Genomic DNA, 18734 nt, shown 5'->3' with positions numbered 1-18734 from the left:
CACCCTTGTGTAACAAAGTAGAATTTTGAATATCCATAAGAGGATCCAATACTTGTTCACAATAATATCCAAATATTATCAGAAAGGAGAGAGAATGAAGAATGAAAGGTTGTGAATGGGGTTCTCATTAGATTCAACTGACTTAAATCAACCATGAGAAAGACTGATAGATTACGGCTTTGTATTGTGAAACTAAAGTCTAGTGTCATGTGTCTTTTTTTATATAGTGGTTAGTTTGACTAAATTCAAGTTTTAAAAAATATCCTTCCTTTCTTTAGTTCACTCAGTTAGCAAAGATGTATCTCAATCATCATCACTTCCATTCCATGTTGTGGGATGAGGAGGAGGAGTGAGAGCCAAAGTTGAAACCAGGAGCCCCTGAGGCCCCAAAGGACTGGGGCCGCAAAACACTCGTCCTCGGTCTTAAAGTTCATAAAAAAAATGTTTTAATCAGTCTGCTGCCCCCTTGAGGTAAATGTAATATGAGTAAAATTGCATTACCCCGAAACGGGACACGCCGCCGTGTAAAACGAGCGGATCGTAGGTCTCTAGCGGACCAATGAACTGTCGAGATTGAAATTATTCCCGGTGCGTATTGACGACGTCATAACAATTCGCCAAACAGAAGCTGTTTTCTGGTGGGACTGGGAGAGCGAGGTGTCTCTTCACATGTCGCTGCCTCCACTGACTTGGAAAATAGCTCATGAAATCAAGTGTCAGTATTTGTGGGGGGGATTTGCAATTGTTGGCTTCATCTCTGTCGATAGGGAATGAATGACGAGACAACACCGGGCAGTTGCAAGATAAACTCTGGGTGCTCCAGGTAAGCGTGTAGCGATGGCTAGCTACCATATGTAGCTAGCTAGGCGGTCCAGAATCTCACCTAGTTTAACTAAATGTCCTCTAAGCACAAATTGTGTAGCAAAGTAAACCGATTAATTAATTTACCATTCAATGTCAAGCGTTTTAATAATTGCATTTTGTAGTTCAAGGCCAGGGTATTTTTCAATAAACTGTCTGAGTTAGTTAGCTAACTAGCCAGCAGATCCGACCCGTTTGCTTACAGCTGCACTGGGTTCGGACAGCATTCCTGTGTATATTAACTGCGGAGCCGGTGCGAGTTCGGCAAAACGTACCTCAAATCCAGAGATGAAAAATGCATACTCCAAATTGTCCCATTATACCAACAGTAACATCAATAAGATTGAATGAGTGTTCGTTGAAAACAAGCAGCCATTCAATCTTGGTTGGGATAATGGAACAATTCGGGGGGTACAGTGAGTTTCTTATTCCTGGATTGAGGTATGTTTTCCTGAGCCATATCTCATGCCAGCTCCAAAATGTCTTAATTACATGCAAGAATGCTGTTCGACCCTCGTGCAGCTGCAAGTGGGTTGGATCTGTTGGCTAACAAACAAACCTCCCAACTAGACAAGTGTTTCTGTCTACCTACCTGTCAATCACTTCATGTCATAGTCTCTCGGAGAGAAACAACATATCGTTCCTCTGAACTGCTGAATGACAATTTCAGCTCTCCCATCTTTTTGTCCTCAGTATTGAGCAAATGCTGGCTGTGAACCCCGGCAAGACACCCATCAGTCTGCTACAGGAATATGGAACGCGGATAGGTAAGGCAGAGATGGTCTAGGAATGCTTCCTCTTCTGTCTCAGAGTCTGGGTAAGGTTTCATTCTGTTCTGTCTTAGCTAGCTACCTACAACTATACCAAATGGACTGGTTTATCATCTGCTTATTTAGTAGAATTAACACACTGCCTCAATACAGGTCACTTGTCAATATATATATTTTATACTGTAGAAGCCATAGAATTCTGAATTTGAGTACTAGAATGGACATGGCCAGTCTTATGCTGGGATAAAGGTCAGACATTTTGGTCAGAGTTGGTCAACCCTGGTTTACCAGTGCTGCAATAAGATATTGTGTAAAATAATGCATTTGAAGAATTTATCTGCACTCTTTGTTAGCTAGCTAGCCAGTCAGTTTCAGAGGAATAATTCCATAGCTTAATGAAATGAACTGCCAAGATGCCAACATTAATCTTCAAACACGACAGTGAGTCAATAGGCATTTTTCACGCCCCCAAAAAGACCACTTCCTTCCACGCCGAGAAGTGTGCGCCGATATCCGGTTGTCTGTAGACTTCTGTGACATTCAAACATTGGAGTTTACCCAGTCACTGCTCAATTTTCCCGAGTTTGGCATTAGCGATTTGGCTATCGTTCACGAACATTCCCAGACGAAGAGATCAGAACTTCATAAAAAGGATACAAGTTCTTCCACAAAGAATGTCTTCAACGATCAAGGTAAGTTAGTACTTGAAGTGACCAGTTGAGATAGATAGCTAGCTAACGATAGCTAAGACGTTACCAAATTGGTTAGTGCTAGTTAAGACGTTACCAAATTGGTTAGTGCTATCATGAGTTACCTAACGTTACTTAAGATTTGTCAGACTTAGTTAACGTTAATAAGTTAGCTAGCTATCTGACCAGCCACTGTAATCTATTTGTTGCTCGTTAGCTAGAGCAATCTCAGTAATGTTAAGAGTAGCAATGGTAACTTACAATGTCATGCATCAATTTAATATTTGTCACCTAACGTTCTTACATGCTCTGCTCTTCTGAATATGCATTGTGAAGACCAGGAGGGGGCAGTGGTAGTATGGGCAAGGTGTCACGTGTGAATGAGGAGCTCTAGTCACTGCAGGTTACGAGAGATGATAGGCAGTTTACCTGTATTTTCTTCAAGATAATCCAACTCTGTATCTGTTCACCGTAGGCATAGTTCCTTTGTTACTGATCTGAAGCTGGATAACCGTAACATGACGTATAGTCCACTTTTATTACAGTTGGTCAGTTATGTTTTTAATGTTAGAATTGATGAGAAGCAAACATGATCTTGCTGCTGCAGATTATCAAAAACATTGTATGAATCCCCTCACACACACACACACGTTATTTTAGATTACATTGCAAGCATCCAAGAAGCCTGTCATCGTAAACGGCTTATCGAGCTGAGGGCGCTTTGTGCAATATGGTGGCTCTACTCTTCCAGACTGCACATTACACCACAATGGTGTTGTAGACAGTGTCAGCACCATTGCTTTGCATGGAGAACTGTAGTTGTGGCATTGGCCAAGGATTCGGATGAGTTTTGAATGTGAGGATTATTCATATTGTCATAGAGAACACCCATTTAGCATTTCTGTAAACTCATATTACTGCACATAGTGTTACATTCATCCTGAATCTTTTTTATGCATTTAAAAAAACATATATTTTTACCAAGGGATTTGACCAGAGCCCATTGGATGAAATGGTTCTGAGGAAGCCAAGGACATCAGGCAAGAGTGTCATAAAACCCACTCTTTATCAAGCATTCCCTGTGAGTTAAACTGTGTTTTAAACAAGTTGGCGTCCCCATTGCGCTCACAAGTTGCTTTCACTTGTGTTGAAATTGCTTGAACTAAAGTTTTACAATCTTGGTTGACACTCATCCCTTGTCTGTGTTTCAGGGCCCCTTCCTGACATTACTGTGTCTGCTGAACAAAGTTTGAGGAGCATGTGACCACAGCCTGCCGTTGCCACGGTGCTGCATGGACTCAAAGAAATTACTCTGGGTGACTCTAGATTTGGTCCAATGCTCCATGGGTCAGTGCTGTCATGTCATTGGCCCCCAACTGTCACCAGAGATTCTAAAACACCCAGATGCTCCTGTGTTCCTCCAGCTCTCAGTAAAATCAAGTAAATTGTTCAGTAATTTAAACTTTGTCCCTACTTGCACTCAGTTTTACCACTTGGAGAGCTTAAAGGTGTCACCAGCATTGTCATCTGCTATTGAGAAGGACACAGTCGAGCAGTATTGTCTGTCAACTATGGAAGGAAATGAGGAAACCACGTGTGATTGCTAGCCAGTTTAGGGAGGCATGCCACGTGCGTGGGGAATCATCTAGCCAGGCCCTAGCCATGAGCACGTTTCCAGGTGAACGGCAAACCGGAGCTATGTGAAGGGGTCTTGAGCTTAAGGTTCTCCAGAGCTACTCTGAATGATTTGATGTCTCAGTCAAACGTTGTGGTTTTGTTGTGCACCCAGATGCACCCCATCTCGGGGCAAACCACGATGAGAAAGTTTATGGCCCTTCTGCAGCGCCACCCTTCAGGCTAGCTGACATCAAGTGCCTGATGTTGAGTGTAACGGACGTGAGGCACATTTTCAGTTTGTCAAGGGCCAGGCCAAGCTCAAACACAGCCACACATCACTAGTAAGTCCAGGGCCAACTGCCTGTAACCGGTTTAGTTTAGTACGACTTCACTACAAGCATTAGAAGTGCCATTACAGTAGAGAGAGTTTGGAGAGATGATTATTTTGAGGAACCTGACCTCTACACCTACAGGGATGTTTAGATAACTCATCAAAGTTGTAGGTAGAAGAATTGTATTTTTAATTGTTTTGTTCTTTTGTCTATCCCGTGTGGCTCAGGTGTTAGAGCATGGGGCTTGTAACGCCAGGGTTGTGGGTTCGATTCCCACGGGGGAACACAAGTATCAATGTATGCAGTCACTACTGTATGTCGCTCTGGATAAAAGCAGTCACTACTGTATGTCGCTATTTATTTTATGACCTAACATGTCACCAATGTATTTATTGAATAAAATCTTCAAATAAAGTTCTCTCTTTAACAAACACTACATCCCAAAAACCCATGTTATTCATAACTGTTTTCAGTACATATTCCATATAAAAATGATCCCAAATTCATATATTGTTTGAACAGATCAATTTATAATAATAAAAAAAATGTTCACTGGTTTAAAGCTGTTATTTATCACGATCTAATTAATTTAACTAAAATAATTTATTTTGTTGTGTGTCCTGCTGTGCTTGACCATGTTTTCACACTGGCTGATCACCCTTGAGATCCAGAGGTCTCTGGTAGTTCACCAATAAGCAGCAGTTGTTCCACAGTTGATTGACAGTCTACCAGAATGAGTGGGATAATCTTGTCCCAGATACAGTGCTCTCTACTAGCATGCTGACGTGCAATTGACTTGCTTTCGCTCTTGTCCTTCCACGTAAGCTGAGTTGCTCTCTTCAATGGGGGAACGATGAGTGTTGCCCCTACATCTGACAGCATCCTCTCTGACGAACCCCTCGTCTTCCATGCATCCATCACCAGGCTCGAGGATTCCCGAGAGACTCGTGATCTCCTGATCAGTGAAGAGTTTGGATACAAAAGTGATGCCTCAACGAGGTGCGATCCCAATCAGGCACATCTCAGATCTGTGCAGTCAGGGTAAATCTGGACTGTGTACTCTGGACAGTACACCTGGAACTGGGCCAATGGCATCTAAATGGGCGCAGAACCTGAGACGAGATGCAGGTCGTTGGTCCAGGTTATTATAATGCGGTTCATTTGAAGGGACAAAGATGTCCGCCAACACGTTCTCCAGCCCAGTTGTTACTCCACAGCATTACAGAAATAATTTTGTCAATGAGTGGCAGCTTCCTGTTGGTGTTGCACTTCCTATTCCAGTCTTCTGTGCCTTGGACCAGTAGATTCATCCTGGAGGTCAGAGGGGGCAGTAGACTCCCAGAACACCATGAAGATCTTCTCTGAATGGAACCGGTTATAGGAACCTGAAGTCCTCATTGGCTGCACAGAATTTTTGGAGCTGGATGTGTACGAAAAAACTGTTGGACTTATAGCGCTTGTTCCTTGATTCCATCCAATGCAGCATATTCAACACACCTATGATCAATTGTATATTGAACAACAACATCAAAAATAGACTAACAATTTCAACGATTTTACTGAGTTCAGTCAATTAAAATAAATCCATTAGGCCCTAATCTATGGATATCACGTTACCAGGCAGGGGCTCGTCCATGGGTGGGTCTTGGATTGCTTAGGCCCACCCAATTGGGAACCGGAGCCAGGCCCAGCCAATTAGAATGAGTTTTTCCCCACAAGAGATTTTATTTAAGAGAAATGCTCCTCAGTTTCGTCAGCTGTCCGGGTGGATGGTCTCAGACGATCCCGCAGGATGTGGAGGTCCTGGGCTGGCATGTTCTGAGGTTGTGAGGCCGGTTGGACGTACTGCCAAAGGAGGGGCTTAAGTTGGAGTGCAGAGTGGGAGAAAAGACATGCAACCTGGCTAGCCAGTTAGCGCTATACAGCTAATGTAATACCTGAAATATAGCAACTGTTTGCAGAACTACAACACCAACCGTCTGAAAAACCTAAGTTCACGTTACTCACCCGGGAGAGGAGGGCTTAGTCATGGGCCTCTGTAGTCAGTGCAGAGGGACCAACACTTGTGAATAGCTGAGAAATCCACCTCCTGTTCCCAGCTCTATCAAAGGGAGAGACCCAAGAATGCAGGCTCCCTCCCCAGTTCCAGGAGAACCGACAGGGAACGGTCTCCGTCTCAGTGCGTACACGGCCTTTTGGTGTTAAGTAGATGTTAGCCAGGTTAAAATGCAGGCTATTGATTAAAGATGCTCCCATGTAAAATAGTCTGGGCGCTCGTCTGTTCTCATTGCTGTCACTTAAAGTCTCATCCTTTTGGGGAAGTTGTGGAAGCTGAGATGTTTTTGTTCTAAAAAAAAAAAATTTAAGAGGGACACTACAGTAGCATCGAGAGGATTGTGCTGCCATTAAGCTAGCTTGCTAACTCTGCGCTGTTGCTAGCAACCTTAGCATAAACCGCAACAACATTCCATTCAAACAAGTCGATCCACAGCCATACGCTGTCTGAAATCAGTTGCTGATAGGACAGACAAATTGTACATGCAACAAGTACTGATATTGTATCATATAGCAGCTTTCCAAGAAAGCAAACATGGACATTTTATGGTTTGTTTACATATATTTGAGGCTATTTGTACAGAAATTGTATAAAAACCCGTATGAATTGTATTTCTAATTAGTGCCGTCAAAGTATTCACACCCTGGATTTATTCCACATTTTGTTACAGCCTGAATTCAATATGGCTGCCATCTTCACCTCATTCTGAAACTGAGGGTTTGACATAACCCCTCTAGTAATTTAATAGGATCTCTATGGTAGTAGCATGGTAGGATCTCAAGTGTCTGTGCTGCAACACTACCAATCCTTTTGTTCCAGGTAACACCCCAGTGTATGACCTGCTCAAGGCCGAGGGCCAGGCGCACCAACCCAACTTTACGTTCCGCGTGTCCGTGGGAGAGATCAGCTGCACCGGCCAGGGGCCCAGCAAGAAGGCTGCCAAACACAAGGCAGCAGAGGCCGCCCTGAAGATGATGAAAGGAGGACTAGGGGGACCAGTGGTGCTGGGAGAAGGATTGGGAGAAGGGTTTATTGGGGCGGAAGAGCCTTTGGATGGGGACAGGTGAGTGGATTATACACGTTTGAATCCAGAGAAAATGAGTAGTTGAACGCAGTGATAATTGGCTTCAATGGCTTATGTGGCGAGAGTAATGTAGAGAGGCTATCTATTGGAAGCCAGGACGCAAAAACACTGTAGACAAGTGCCTCTTATTTTGGTAAAGTTGCAAAACCTCCTTGCCAACCATTTTATAATTATGATAGATCGTGTGCTCTTGGTCAGTCTGGGGTAAATAAGGTCTTTTCTCTTCTGTTTTCCCTCCCTAGTTCTCCGTCAGAGATGAAGACTTCAGGAAGCGGCACGTCTCAGCAGTCAGAATGCAACCCTGTGGGAGCTCTGCAGGTGAGATGCATCCTGAGTTCATTTACAGATGAACTCAGTCCTCTCAGAACTACATTTTGAACCCCTTTCAACTCAGTTCAATAAGATTTATTGCTATTAACGTGTACATATGTACACAGTGCATTCAAAAAGTATTCAGACCCCTTGACTTGTTTCACATTGTTACGTTAATTTAATCTATTTTAGAGTAAGACTTAATGTTTTTCCTCAATCTACACACACTACTCCATTATGACAAAGCCAAAACTGTTTAAAAAAAAAAAAAAGTTTTTGCAAATTGAATACAAAAAAAACTAAAAACATACCTTATTTACTATTCAGACCCTTTGCTATGAGACTAAAAATTTCAGGTGCATCATGTTTCCATTGATCATCCTTGATGTTTCGACAACTTAATTGGAGTCCACCTGTGGAAAATTCAATTGATTTGGAAAGGCACACACCTGTCTATATAAGGTCCAACAGTTGACAGTGCACGTCAGAGCAAAAACCAAGCCATGAGGTCGAAGGAATTGTCTATATAGCTCCGAGACAGTATCAAGGCATAGATCTGGGGCACAGATCTGGGGAAGGTTACCAAGACATGTCATCAACATTGAAGGTCCCCAAGAACACAGTGGCCTCCATTCTTAAATGGATGAAATTTGGAGCCATCAAGACTCTTCATGGAGCTGGTCGCCCGGCCAAACTGAGCAATCGGGGGAGAAGGGCCTTGGTCAGGGAGGTGACAGAGCTTCAGAGTTCCTATGGGAGAACCTTCCAGAAGGACAACTATCTCTGCAGCACTCACCAATCTTGGACCATGATGAAACCGAGATTGAACTCTTTGGCCTGAATGCCAAGTGTCACGAATGGAGGAAACCTGGCACCATCCCTACAGTGAAGCATTGTGGTGGCAGCATCATGCTGTGGGGATGTTTTTCAGCGATAGGAACTGGGAGACTAGACAGGATCGATTCAAAAGATGAACAGAGTAAAGTACAGAGATCCTTGATGACAACTTGCTCGGGACCTCAGACTGTGGAAAGGGTTCACTTTCCAACAGGACAACGACCTTAAGCAAGACAACACAGCATTGGCTTCGGGAAAAGTCCTTGAGTGGCCCCGCCAGAGACCAGACTTGAACCCGATCGAACATCTCGATAGACCTGAAAATAGCAGTGCAGCGACGCGCCCCATCCAACCGGACATGGCTTGAAGGTCTGCAGGGGAAAATAGGAGAAACTCCCCAAATACAGGTATGAGCTTGTAATGTCATACCCAAGAAGACTCACGCTGTAAATCACTGCCAAAGGTGCTGCAACAAAGGGTCTGAATACTTACAGTACCAGTCAAGTTTGGACATCCCTACTCATTCCAGAGGTTTTCTTTATTTACTATTTTCTACATTGTAGACGGTCTTCACATAATATTGAAGACCACTATGAAATGACATATGGAATCATGTAGTATCCAAAAAAAAGTGTTAAACAAATCTAAATATATTTTATTTTAGTCAAAGTAGCTATCCATTGCCTTGATGACAACTTTACACACTTGGCATTCTCTCAACCAGCTTCATGAGGTAGTCACCTGGAATGCATTTCAATTAACAGGTGTGCCTTGTTAATTTGTGGAATTTCTGTCATTATTGTGTTTGAGCCAATCAGTTGTGTTGTGACAAGGTAGGGGTGGTATACAGAAGACAGCCCTATTTGGGGGGGGGCAATTTAATCCATTTTAGAATACGGCTGTGGAAAAGTTAAGGGGTCTGAATACTTTCTCAATACACTATATATAGATCAGGGTTTTCCAACCCTGTTCCTGGAAAGCTACCCACCTGTACGAGGGTAGCTCTCCAGGAACAGGGTTGGAGTGAAAACCTACAGGAGGGTAGCTCTCCAGGGACAGGGTTGGAGTGGGAACCTACAGGAGGGTAGCTTTCCAGGAACAGGGTTGGAGTGAACCTACAGGAGGGTAGCTCTCCAGGAAAACCTACAGGAGGGTAGCTCTCCAGGGACAGGGTTGGAGTGGGAACCTACAGGAGGGTGGCTCTCCAGGGACAGGGTTGGAGGAGCCTGGCTATAGATGTATACTGTCAGTCTCCGAACACCCTCCGACCTTTACAGAGGATAATGGCGTTAATTGTGAAGCAAAACATTTAAAGGTAAATGAATCTCCCACTTTATGGATACATGACTTTGTGTGTTTCACTGAAAGGAGCTGGTGGTTCAGAAAGGCTGGCGTCTGCCAGAGTACACCGTGACCCAGGAGTCGGGGCCTGCCCACCGCAAGGAGTTCACCATGACATGCCGGGTGGAGAGATTTGTTGAAATTGGTAACTAACTTGGGTTCTGCCCTTTTCAATATGTCATGGATTTGTTTTAGTTTTTTTTTTACATTACACCATTAGGTATATTGTATGTCCTTGTGTAGCAACATGATTCAATTGGTCAACTAACCAGGAAGTGAAATCAGGCGTGCTAGTTCTGGAATAGAATCCATGGAGTGACTGAGGAGGATACTTTTAGGAGATGTTTGGGAAACTGTTTACAAGAAGCAATTCTGTGTCTTACATCCAGCCTCTGTCCCACAGGCAGTGGCACATCGAAGAAACTAGCCAAGAGGAATGCAGCTGCTAAGATGTTGTCCAGGATCCACGATGTTCCTGTAGACCTGAGGAGCAGCCACGAGACTGAGCCTGAGGATGACACTTTTATCATGGTGAGACAGCGACCTGTTGGTGGCTTTTTCTAAGACAATATTGCTGCTGTGCTCGCTTCCTGACAGTTCATCATTGCAAATAAGTGTCTGTTCTTCAGACTTTCCGGTTAGAAATAAATCAAATATTGTTGGTCGAATACACATGTTTAGCAGATATTGAAGGTGTAGCGAAATGTTTATTAAAATGAATGAGGTTGCCCGAGTGTCTGAATCATGGTACCACTGTCTCCTCTGGTGGGTAGAACATGGGTGGGGGCAGGGTGGAGGCAGGGAAGTGTAAAGGTCTGGGCTGTACCTGGGACTCTCTGAGGAACTCTGCTGGGGAGAAGATGCTACAGCTAAGGAGCCACCCTCTGGGCATGCCCAGCTCTGACTTCTGCTCTCTGCTACACGACCTCTCAGAGGAGCAGCGCTTTGACGTCAGCTACCTCGACATAGGTAAATAACATCCCCTCATCACTGGGGCCAATTCACATACAGGGGGGGTGGGCTAGGAGGTCTGGGGGGGGTGTAGATCCACTTTGTTTTCCTGTTTTTTTATACTGAATGTATTAATTTAACTGTAAGAAATATAATTTTTCTTTAGTGGCAGCTACTTTATCATATTGAAATGGATAATGTACCTATAACCCTCCCCAACAAAAAATTACAAAAACAAAATATATGCTAAACTGATCCTAAACCAGCTCTCTTTGTGAATGTGACCAGGCTGTGATGTATGAACCTAATGTGTGTTTCCTTATTTCCTTGTGCCAGAGGAGCGCAGTTTGAGCGGTCTGTGCCAGTGTCTGGTAGAGCTATCCACTCAGCCAATCACGGTGTGCCACGGCTTCGCACCCAATCAGGACGGTGCCCGCGCCAGCGCAGCCCACAATGCACTGCAATACCTCAAAATCATGGCTGGGGGGAAGTGACTGTCTCCCAGACCAACCTCTCTCCATGGCAACGACCTAGACCCTGATCACATCGGAGGGTGGAAGCATCTTCCAACCAATGGTGGTCAAGGGAAGTAACCATTGATTGATCCAGAATTACCCATGTGGGAATTGGAATTTGTCTGTCCCCCCCACAGCCCTGTAGTTCTCTGGTCTGTTCATTCCTAAATGCCCCCTGAAGATATCCCACATAGCCCTAGATAATTTGTCCCTATGCCTTGAAGATATCCCACATAGCCCTCAATGACCTCTTGATTGGCTACACCATTTATTTGGATGGTCAGTCACCCACCTCCTCTGCTGTCACAGGCCTAGAGAGATACTCTGCAGGGAAAGGGCCAAATACATTTGACAACAACCCCCGTTTCACTGTAGCCTCATTGGCTGTTTTATTTGTTTTGCCACATCTACAATGATTGGCTTTGGTTGCCTTTTCATTAGCTAGTAAGTACTTTGTCGTCAACCAAAAATACCTCTTCTCCCCCCCCCCCGTTGAAGAAGTCTTGGCCTGAATGAAGTCTAATTTTGGACATTGAAAAGTGGACCTTTTAACAACATGAATTCTTAAATTTAGAGACTTGTGTACTTTTATTGCCAAGTAGACAAGATCCAGCCCATCTGTCTGTCAAGTAATTGACTTTTTTAAGAAGAGTCATCTGATAACTGTTAAAAGGTGTACATTTTTAAATTGCTTAACATCTGAAATGCAAAATGTTGAGTTTTGGAATTACATTTAACATTGTACTTTACCATTGATTATTTTCTTTGTTAGACCTCACAAAACCTTGTTTTGAAATTGTGAATAGATTACTGTGATTTAAAATGAGTCATTTTAATGTTAATAGCTGGTTGCTCTCGTAAAACTGTGTCAATGGACCCTCAATGAATTGATAATATCACTTCCCTTCAACTGTTGTTATTGTTAATGTCTGAAATGGACCATCTAATTAGCCTGTGTGCCAGTCTGTTCAAGGTCTCTTACCCACTACTTATGGAATTGCAATGTTAATACAATGACAATAGAGTAGGCCAAAAGCACAAACAGATCTGGGACCAGGCTAGCATTGAATTTTAGATGGAATTGTATCGCTGCATTTAATATAGTAGATCATCTAACTTGGATTCTCTTGCACAACGGCTGACTAATCTGCTCCTCTACTTCCTGTTACATGCTAATGGTATATAGCCTTAACTCTTATATCCTCCCATGTTTACTCCCACCAGTTCAGATAGTCACGCCTTCATGGTTTCATATGGGAGGTTGAGTCAAGAATAGTATTGGTAGCGAGTGCCAGAAGTATACTGGCTTGTAGTAGAGTAGGGTGACTGTTGGTCGCTGCTACATCTCATGATGAGCAAGCAGTGAGAGAAACACACACCGCATCTGATTAGTTGGGTTTAAATGTGGAAGACCCATTTCAGTTGTTCAACTGACTAGGTATCCTCTCTTTTCCAATGTTTGACCATTGTGGGGACGTGTGGTCCATCACCGGTTTGCTTTGTTCCTTTTTTTAAATAAAATACTTGATTTCAGTGCAAATAAAATGTTTCTTGAAATCACTTTATTTTTAACATTCATAAATAACGACTTTCACAAAAGGCACAGCACTAGCATGGATTAATGACTGTCAACAGAAACACTGGACACAAGACGGTCTACACAATCAAAACCGAAGGGTTGAGTTCCTGTCCGACTTACACTGAAGATCTTACAACGCCTGGACAAGTATTTAAACATGTCAGCGAACCACATTGCATTGTCTGGCACACAACTGTTGGTTGAGGCAATGCCTGCGCATCAGGTTAGGAAACTTGATCTGTGTGTTAAATATGCCTACGGGGCAATGTGTTAACCAACAGAAGTCAACGTTGAAGTGTGACGTCGAAGTGGGTGTGGTCAGAATGCCACCTGATTTCATGATGTCATTCACAATAACAATCCGTATCTGACTGTACCTTCAGTGGCTCAATATGTTTGTATGACTCATGTAAATAATAGCTCCCGGAGTCCATTTCCCCGAGGGTCCTGTTCATCAGCTCTTGTCTCTGTCAGGGGAGTCGTCATCAGCGTAGCCACTACTGTCTGATTGCATGCTGTCCCCTCGAACCACCAGACCTACAGAAAGAAAACCTCAGGTCTACACACAGACAGCCATACTCTCCTCATGGCTTTAACACAGGCCTACAGCACATCCCTGAATTAAACATGGAGGGTCAACCTGCCCATACTCTCCTTCACATTTCCAGTTAGCTGACGTTCTCGATGGAACATCAATCATTCTTACGAGAGAAAGTGTGGCTACAAGTTGTGAACACACCTTTCTTCACACAGCAACTCATTGGCAGGTAATGTAACACCACTGCCCATTGCAGCTACAGTATCAACCACATTCACTTCAAAACTGTCATTTGAAAAGGGTGTGTGTTCCTGTGAGATTAAACCAAAGTCCCAGTCAGTAATTTGACTGCTCTGAATCACACTAGTCAGTCATCTTTCTCTAAAAACAACTAGTTTGGTCGTAAAATATATTTTTTAATATATATAATAAAGGATTCTCCTTTGGACAGCCGAGGAACTGTTTTAGAGTCTTCGTTTTCCCAAAGAGTGTAGTGAGCAGATATAGACTGTTAATATCACTAGGTATCAGCTGACTATGACCACATATCAATCAAGACTATGAACTCACCTTTGTTTTGATTGACAGTGGACCGTGACAAAGATGTCGACCTTATAGTTTCTTGCTGTCCGAAGTCTTCCTCCCCTGCGCTCTGTACCTATTGGAAAACAGGTAGTCAGGAAAAACTCCTGGCCCAAGTATGCATAGTCACTTCACCCCTACCTACATGTACAAATCACCTTGAATAACCTGTACCCCCGCACACTGACTCGGTACCCATACCCCCTGTATATAGACTCCACACTGACTCGGTACCCCCTGTATATAGCCTCGTTATTGTTATTTTATTGTGATAATTTTTTACTTTAGTTTATTTGGTAAATATTTTCTTAACTCTTCTTGAACTGCACTGTTGGTTAATGGCTTGTAAGTCAGCATTTCACTCATCTACACTTGTTGTATTCGGTGCATTTGACAAAGTTTGATTTGAGTCAGGCAACAAAGGATGGATAATGGACTACACCAGATACACACCTCTATCAGCCCTAGGAAATCAGAGACCGGAGTACAGTGGATGGATAATGGACTACACCAGATAGAGGTGTGTATCAGCCCTAGGAACTCAGAGACCGGAGTACAGTGGATGGATAATGGACTACACCAGATAGAGGTGTGTATCAGCCCTAGGAAATCAGAGACCGGAGTACAGTGGATGGATAATGGACTACACCAGATAGAGGTGTGTATCAGCCCTAGGAAATCAGAGACCGGAGTACAGTGGATGGATAATGGACTACACCAGATAGAGGTGTGTATCAGCCCTAGGAAATCAGAGACCGGAGTACAGTGGATGGATAATGGACTACACCAGATAGAGGTCTGTATCAGCCCGAGGAACTCAGAGACCGGAGTACAGTGTGCCATATGGGTCAATCCAAAACAGTTCTGTCACTTACCTCCTCCAGCTCAAAGGAGTTGGCCTGTTGAATAGTTTGGGAGACCTGCCCTTGGAGTGATGTTGGTTTCAGAGGACTCAGGTACCTCTTGTTCCTCCATACACCTGGATAATACTGGGCTGCTGGAGGCTCCACTGTGCTCCCACCACTGGCAGGGAGAATCATCTCAGGTGCATCTGTGTCTAAAGAACTAGGTGGTGTCACATCAGTAACAGTGATGAGACAAGGGGACTTCCTGCAACTAAGGAGCTCTATAGACACGAACGTTGACACAACCCGTGTTCCAGTTTCTCCCAAACTAGACTCCACCTTAGACATGGGAGTTACTGTGACCTCTAAACTCTTGGCTGCGTTACTGGTAGTTAAGAAATCCTCCTCCCTGGGTTTGTGTAGTCCGTCCGATGTGGTGAAGGATCGGTCAGATCTTCTGACGTTCTCAGAGGACAAAATGTCCACCGTCTGTGTGTTACTATTCCTCTGTTGTAGTTGACTGCTGTACGGAGCCTGGTGAACACACTCAACGATCTGAGGACGGGTGATGTCATGGGTAACCTTGGCGACCGGTGCCACTACCGTTGCCCAGCCTGTGGGATGAATTGTGTTTTGAGTTTCTCCAACTTCACAAGTAGGTCTTGGAGTAGTAAGGCCAAAGTCCAGCTTCTTCCTACTACTGGGCTCTCTTTGATGACCCGATTCTGAAAGTGATGATGCCCCAAGGTTGGGTGTTCTGTCAGAATGTCGCTCCCTCTCTAAATCAACTCCATCCCCATCTGATGACGATCCCTGCTCCAACTCCTTGTCCCTGACTGTGTCTCTATCTCCCGGTGTCTCTGTCTCTCTGCCCCTGAACAGACGTGTGCCCACAGCACAGGTCTTGTTACTATCCCCAGTGTCCATATCCTGTACATCTGAAAACAACCCCTGCTCCCCCTCCCTGTCTATGTGTCCCTGTGTCTCTATCTCTCTATCTCTCACCATCGTGTCCACAGCAGCACTCGTCTCATTACTCTCCCCTGTATCCTGATTATCCTCCTCCATGTCTCTGGATAAAGGCTCTGCCTTGGTGTTCTCCAGGACCAGACCCACCAAGTCAGGAAGGCTGCTTCTCTTCTTGGGTGCCGACCCAGGCCCGGGGGAGAGTCCTGGTCTGGGGCAGGCAGAGTCCGAGCCCAGCCGGGCAGAAGCCCCAGAGCCAGTATACAGGCACATCTTAGAAACCGTATCCTTGAGTCGTTCCACTGGAGACCTCGGTTCGCTGCGGACACTTCCCATGAAGCGCCGTCCGATCTGCCTGTCAGCGGTGGGGGAGAAGCTGAACTCAGGAGGGGCGAGCTTCTGGAGGGGCGTGCGGGACACGTGTGAGTAGAGGGAGTAGAAGGCGTTGGCCATGGCTGTCAGCACCTCTACCTGCCTGAAACGGCCTGCAGGGGGGAAGACACATTCAGAGAAAGGAACAGTTTGTTTGGAATGCTGCCCAACACAGAGGGCATTGTACTGTTTGGAATGCTGCCCAACACAGAGGACATTGTACTGTTTGGAATGCTGCCCAACACAGAGGACATTGTACTGTTTGGAATGCTGCCCAACACAGAGGACATTGTACTGTTTGGAATGCTGCCCAACACAGAGGACATTGTACTGTTTGGAATGCTGCCCAACACAGAGGACATTGTACTGTTTGGAATGCTGCCCAACACAGAGGACATTGTACTGTTTGGAATGCTGCCCAACACAGAGGACATTGTACTGTTTGGAATGCTGCCCAACACAGAGGACAATGGGAGATGTGAATTGTTGATAGAAAAGTCAGTGTGGGAAAACTCAATCTGATTGGCTGGGCCCGGTTCCCAGTGGGTGGGCCTATGCCCTCCCAGGCCCACCCATGGCTACACCCCTGCCCAGTCATGTGAAATCCATAGATTAGGGCCTAATGAATTTATTTCAATTGACTGATTTCTTTATATGAACTGTAGCTCAGTAAAATTGTTGAAATTGTTGCATGTTGTGTTTATTCAGTATAAATGAGATACAGTGGCTTGTGAAGGTATTCACCCCCCCTGGGCATTTCTACTATTTTGTTGCCTTAAAACCTGGAATTAAAATAGATTTTTGGGGGGGAGTTTGTATCATTTGATTTACACAACATGCAATATATGTTTTATTGTGAAAGCGTGGACGTGCATAACTATCCCCCCCCCCCAAAAAAAGTGGTGTTGCAGACTCTGGGGCCTTTCAGAACAGGTGTATACAGTTTATACTGAGATCATGTGACACTTAAATAAAGTCCACCTGTGTGCAATCTAACTAATTATGTGACTTCTGAAGGTAATTGGCAGCACCAGATGTTATTTAGGGGCTTCATAGCAGAGGGGGTGAATACATATGCACCCACCACATTTCCATTTTTAATTGTTTTACATTTTTTGAAACAAGTCATTTTTTTTTTCATTTCACTTCACCAATTTGGACTATTTTGTGTCTGTCCATTACATGAAATCCAAATAAAAATCCATTTAAATTACAGGTTGTAACGCAACAAAATAGGAAAAAACGCCAAAGGGGGTGAATACTTTTGCAAGGCGCTGTATTTCTGAATTCAATTTCAATAAATTAGCTAAACTTTCTAAAAACATGCGTTCACTTTGTTATGATGTGGGGTATTGTGACGTCATCACGGGATATTGTGACGTCATCACGGGGTACTGTGACGTCATCACGGGGTACTGTGACGTCATCACGGGGTACTGTGACGTCATCACGGGGTACTGTGATGTCATTACGGGGTATTGTGATGTCATTACGGGGTATTGTGATGTCATTACGGGGTATTGTGATGTCATTACGGGGTATTGTGTGTAGATGGGTGAGAAATATTTGTATTTATTTTTCAATTTAAATTCAGGATGTAACAACAAAAAGGTGGAATAAGTGAAGAGGTGTGTAAACTTTCTGAAGGTCCTGTATACTACAGAGTTATATAGACACTATCAGTCTGTAGATGTAGTTGTCTATTGTACACTTCGATTTAGTGATTCAACTGTTTCAACTGCATGAAAAGTGCTACATAACTACAGTTACTACGTAAATGAAGCTGAGTGCTCCATAACTACAGTTACTACGTAAATGAAGCTGAGTGCTCCATGACTACAGTTACTACGTAAATGAAGCTGAGTGCTCCATAACTACAGTTACTACGTAAATGAAGCTGAGTGCTACATAACCGCAGTTACTACGTAAATGAAGCTGAGTGCTACATAACCGCAGTTACTACGTAAATGAAGCTGAGTGCTACATAACCGCAGTTACTACGTAAATGAAGCTGAGTGCTACATAACCGCAGTTACTACGTAAATGAAGCTGAGTGCTACATAACCGCAGTTACTACGTAAATGAAGCTGAGTGCTACATAACCGCAGTTACTACGTAAATGAAGCTGAGTGCTACATAACCGCAGTTACTACGTAAATGAAGCTGAGTGCTACATAACCGCAGTTACTACGTAAATGAAGCTGAGTGCTACATAACCGCAGTTACTACGTAAATGAAGCTGAGTGCTACATAACCACAGTTACTACGTAAATGAAGCTGAGTGCTCCATAACTACAGTTACTACGTAAATGAAGCTGAGTGCTCCATAACTACAGTTACTACGTAAATGAAGCTGAGTGCTCCATAACTACAGTTACTACGTAAATGAAGCTGAGTGCTCCATAACTACAGTTACTACGTAAATGAAGCTGAGTGCTCCATAACTACAGTTACTACGTAAATGAAGCTGAGTGCTCCATAACTACA

The 18734-nt window shown here is 43.9% G+C and overlaps 2 protein-coding genes across 4 annotated transcripts in view; one reads left to right on the top strand and one right to left on the bottom strand.

Annotated features, from left to right (window-relative positions):
- Positions 1–606: 606 nt before the first annotated feature.
- On the top strand, positions 607–12910 carry tarbp2 (TAR (HIV) RNA binding protein 2). 2 transcript variants are annotated; one of them, XM_035761154.2, is made up of 8 exons: positions 607–823; positions 1555–1628; positions 7145–7388; positions 7652–7727; positions 9927–10044; positions 10303–10430; positions 10673–10868; positions 11187–12910. In XM_035761154.2, the coding sequence occupies exons 1-8, from the start codon at positions 771–773 to the stop codon at positions 11342–11344; spliced, it is 1047 nt and encodes a 348-aa protein (XP_035617047.1). In that variant the 5' UTR covers positions 607–770; the 3' UTR covers positions 11345–12910. The 2 variants fall into 2 exon arrangements, with proteins under 2 accessions (XP_035617047.1, XP_035617048.1); XM_035761155.2 differs by having other exon boundaries at positions 1555–1678.
- Positions 12911–18734, bottom strand: part of tespa1 (thymocyte expressed, positive selection associated 1) — a 20127-nt gene continuing 14303 nt past the window's right edge. For both annotated transcript variants that reach the window (XM_035761151.2, XM_035761152.2), the window contains 3 exons: positions 14940–16360; positions 14053–14140; positions 12911–13481 (listed from right to left, as the gene is read on the bottom strand). In XM_035761151.2, coding sequence (XP_035617044.1) covers positions 13399–13481; positions 14053–14140; positions 14940–16360 — 1592 coding nt within the window. In that variant the 3' untranslated portion in view covers positions 12911–13398. The remainder of the gene's footprint in view (positions 13482–14052; positions 14141–14939; positions 16361–18734) is intronic.

This window comes from Oncorhynchus keta, chromosome 10, assembly GCF_023373465.1.
Source record: "Oncorhynchus keta strain PuntledgeMale-10-30-2019 chromosome 10, Oket_V2, whole genome shotgun sequence".
Classification (NCBI taxonomy): Eukaryota; Metazoa; Chordata; class Actinopteri; order Salmoniformes; family Salmonidae; genus Oncorhynchus; species Oncorhynchus keta.
This window is presented reverse-complemented; position numbering and strand designations above follow the sequence as displayed.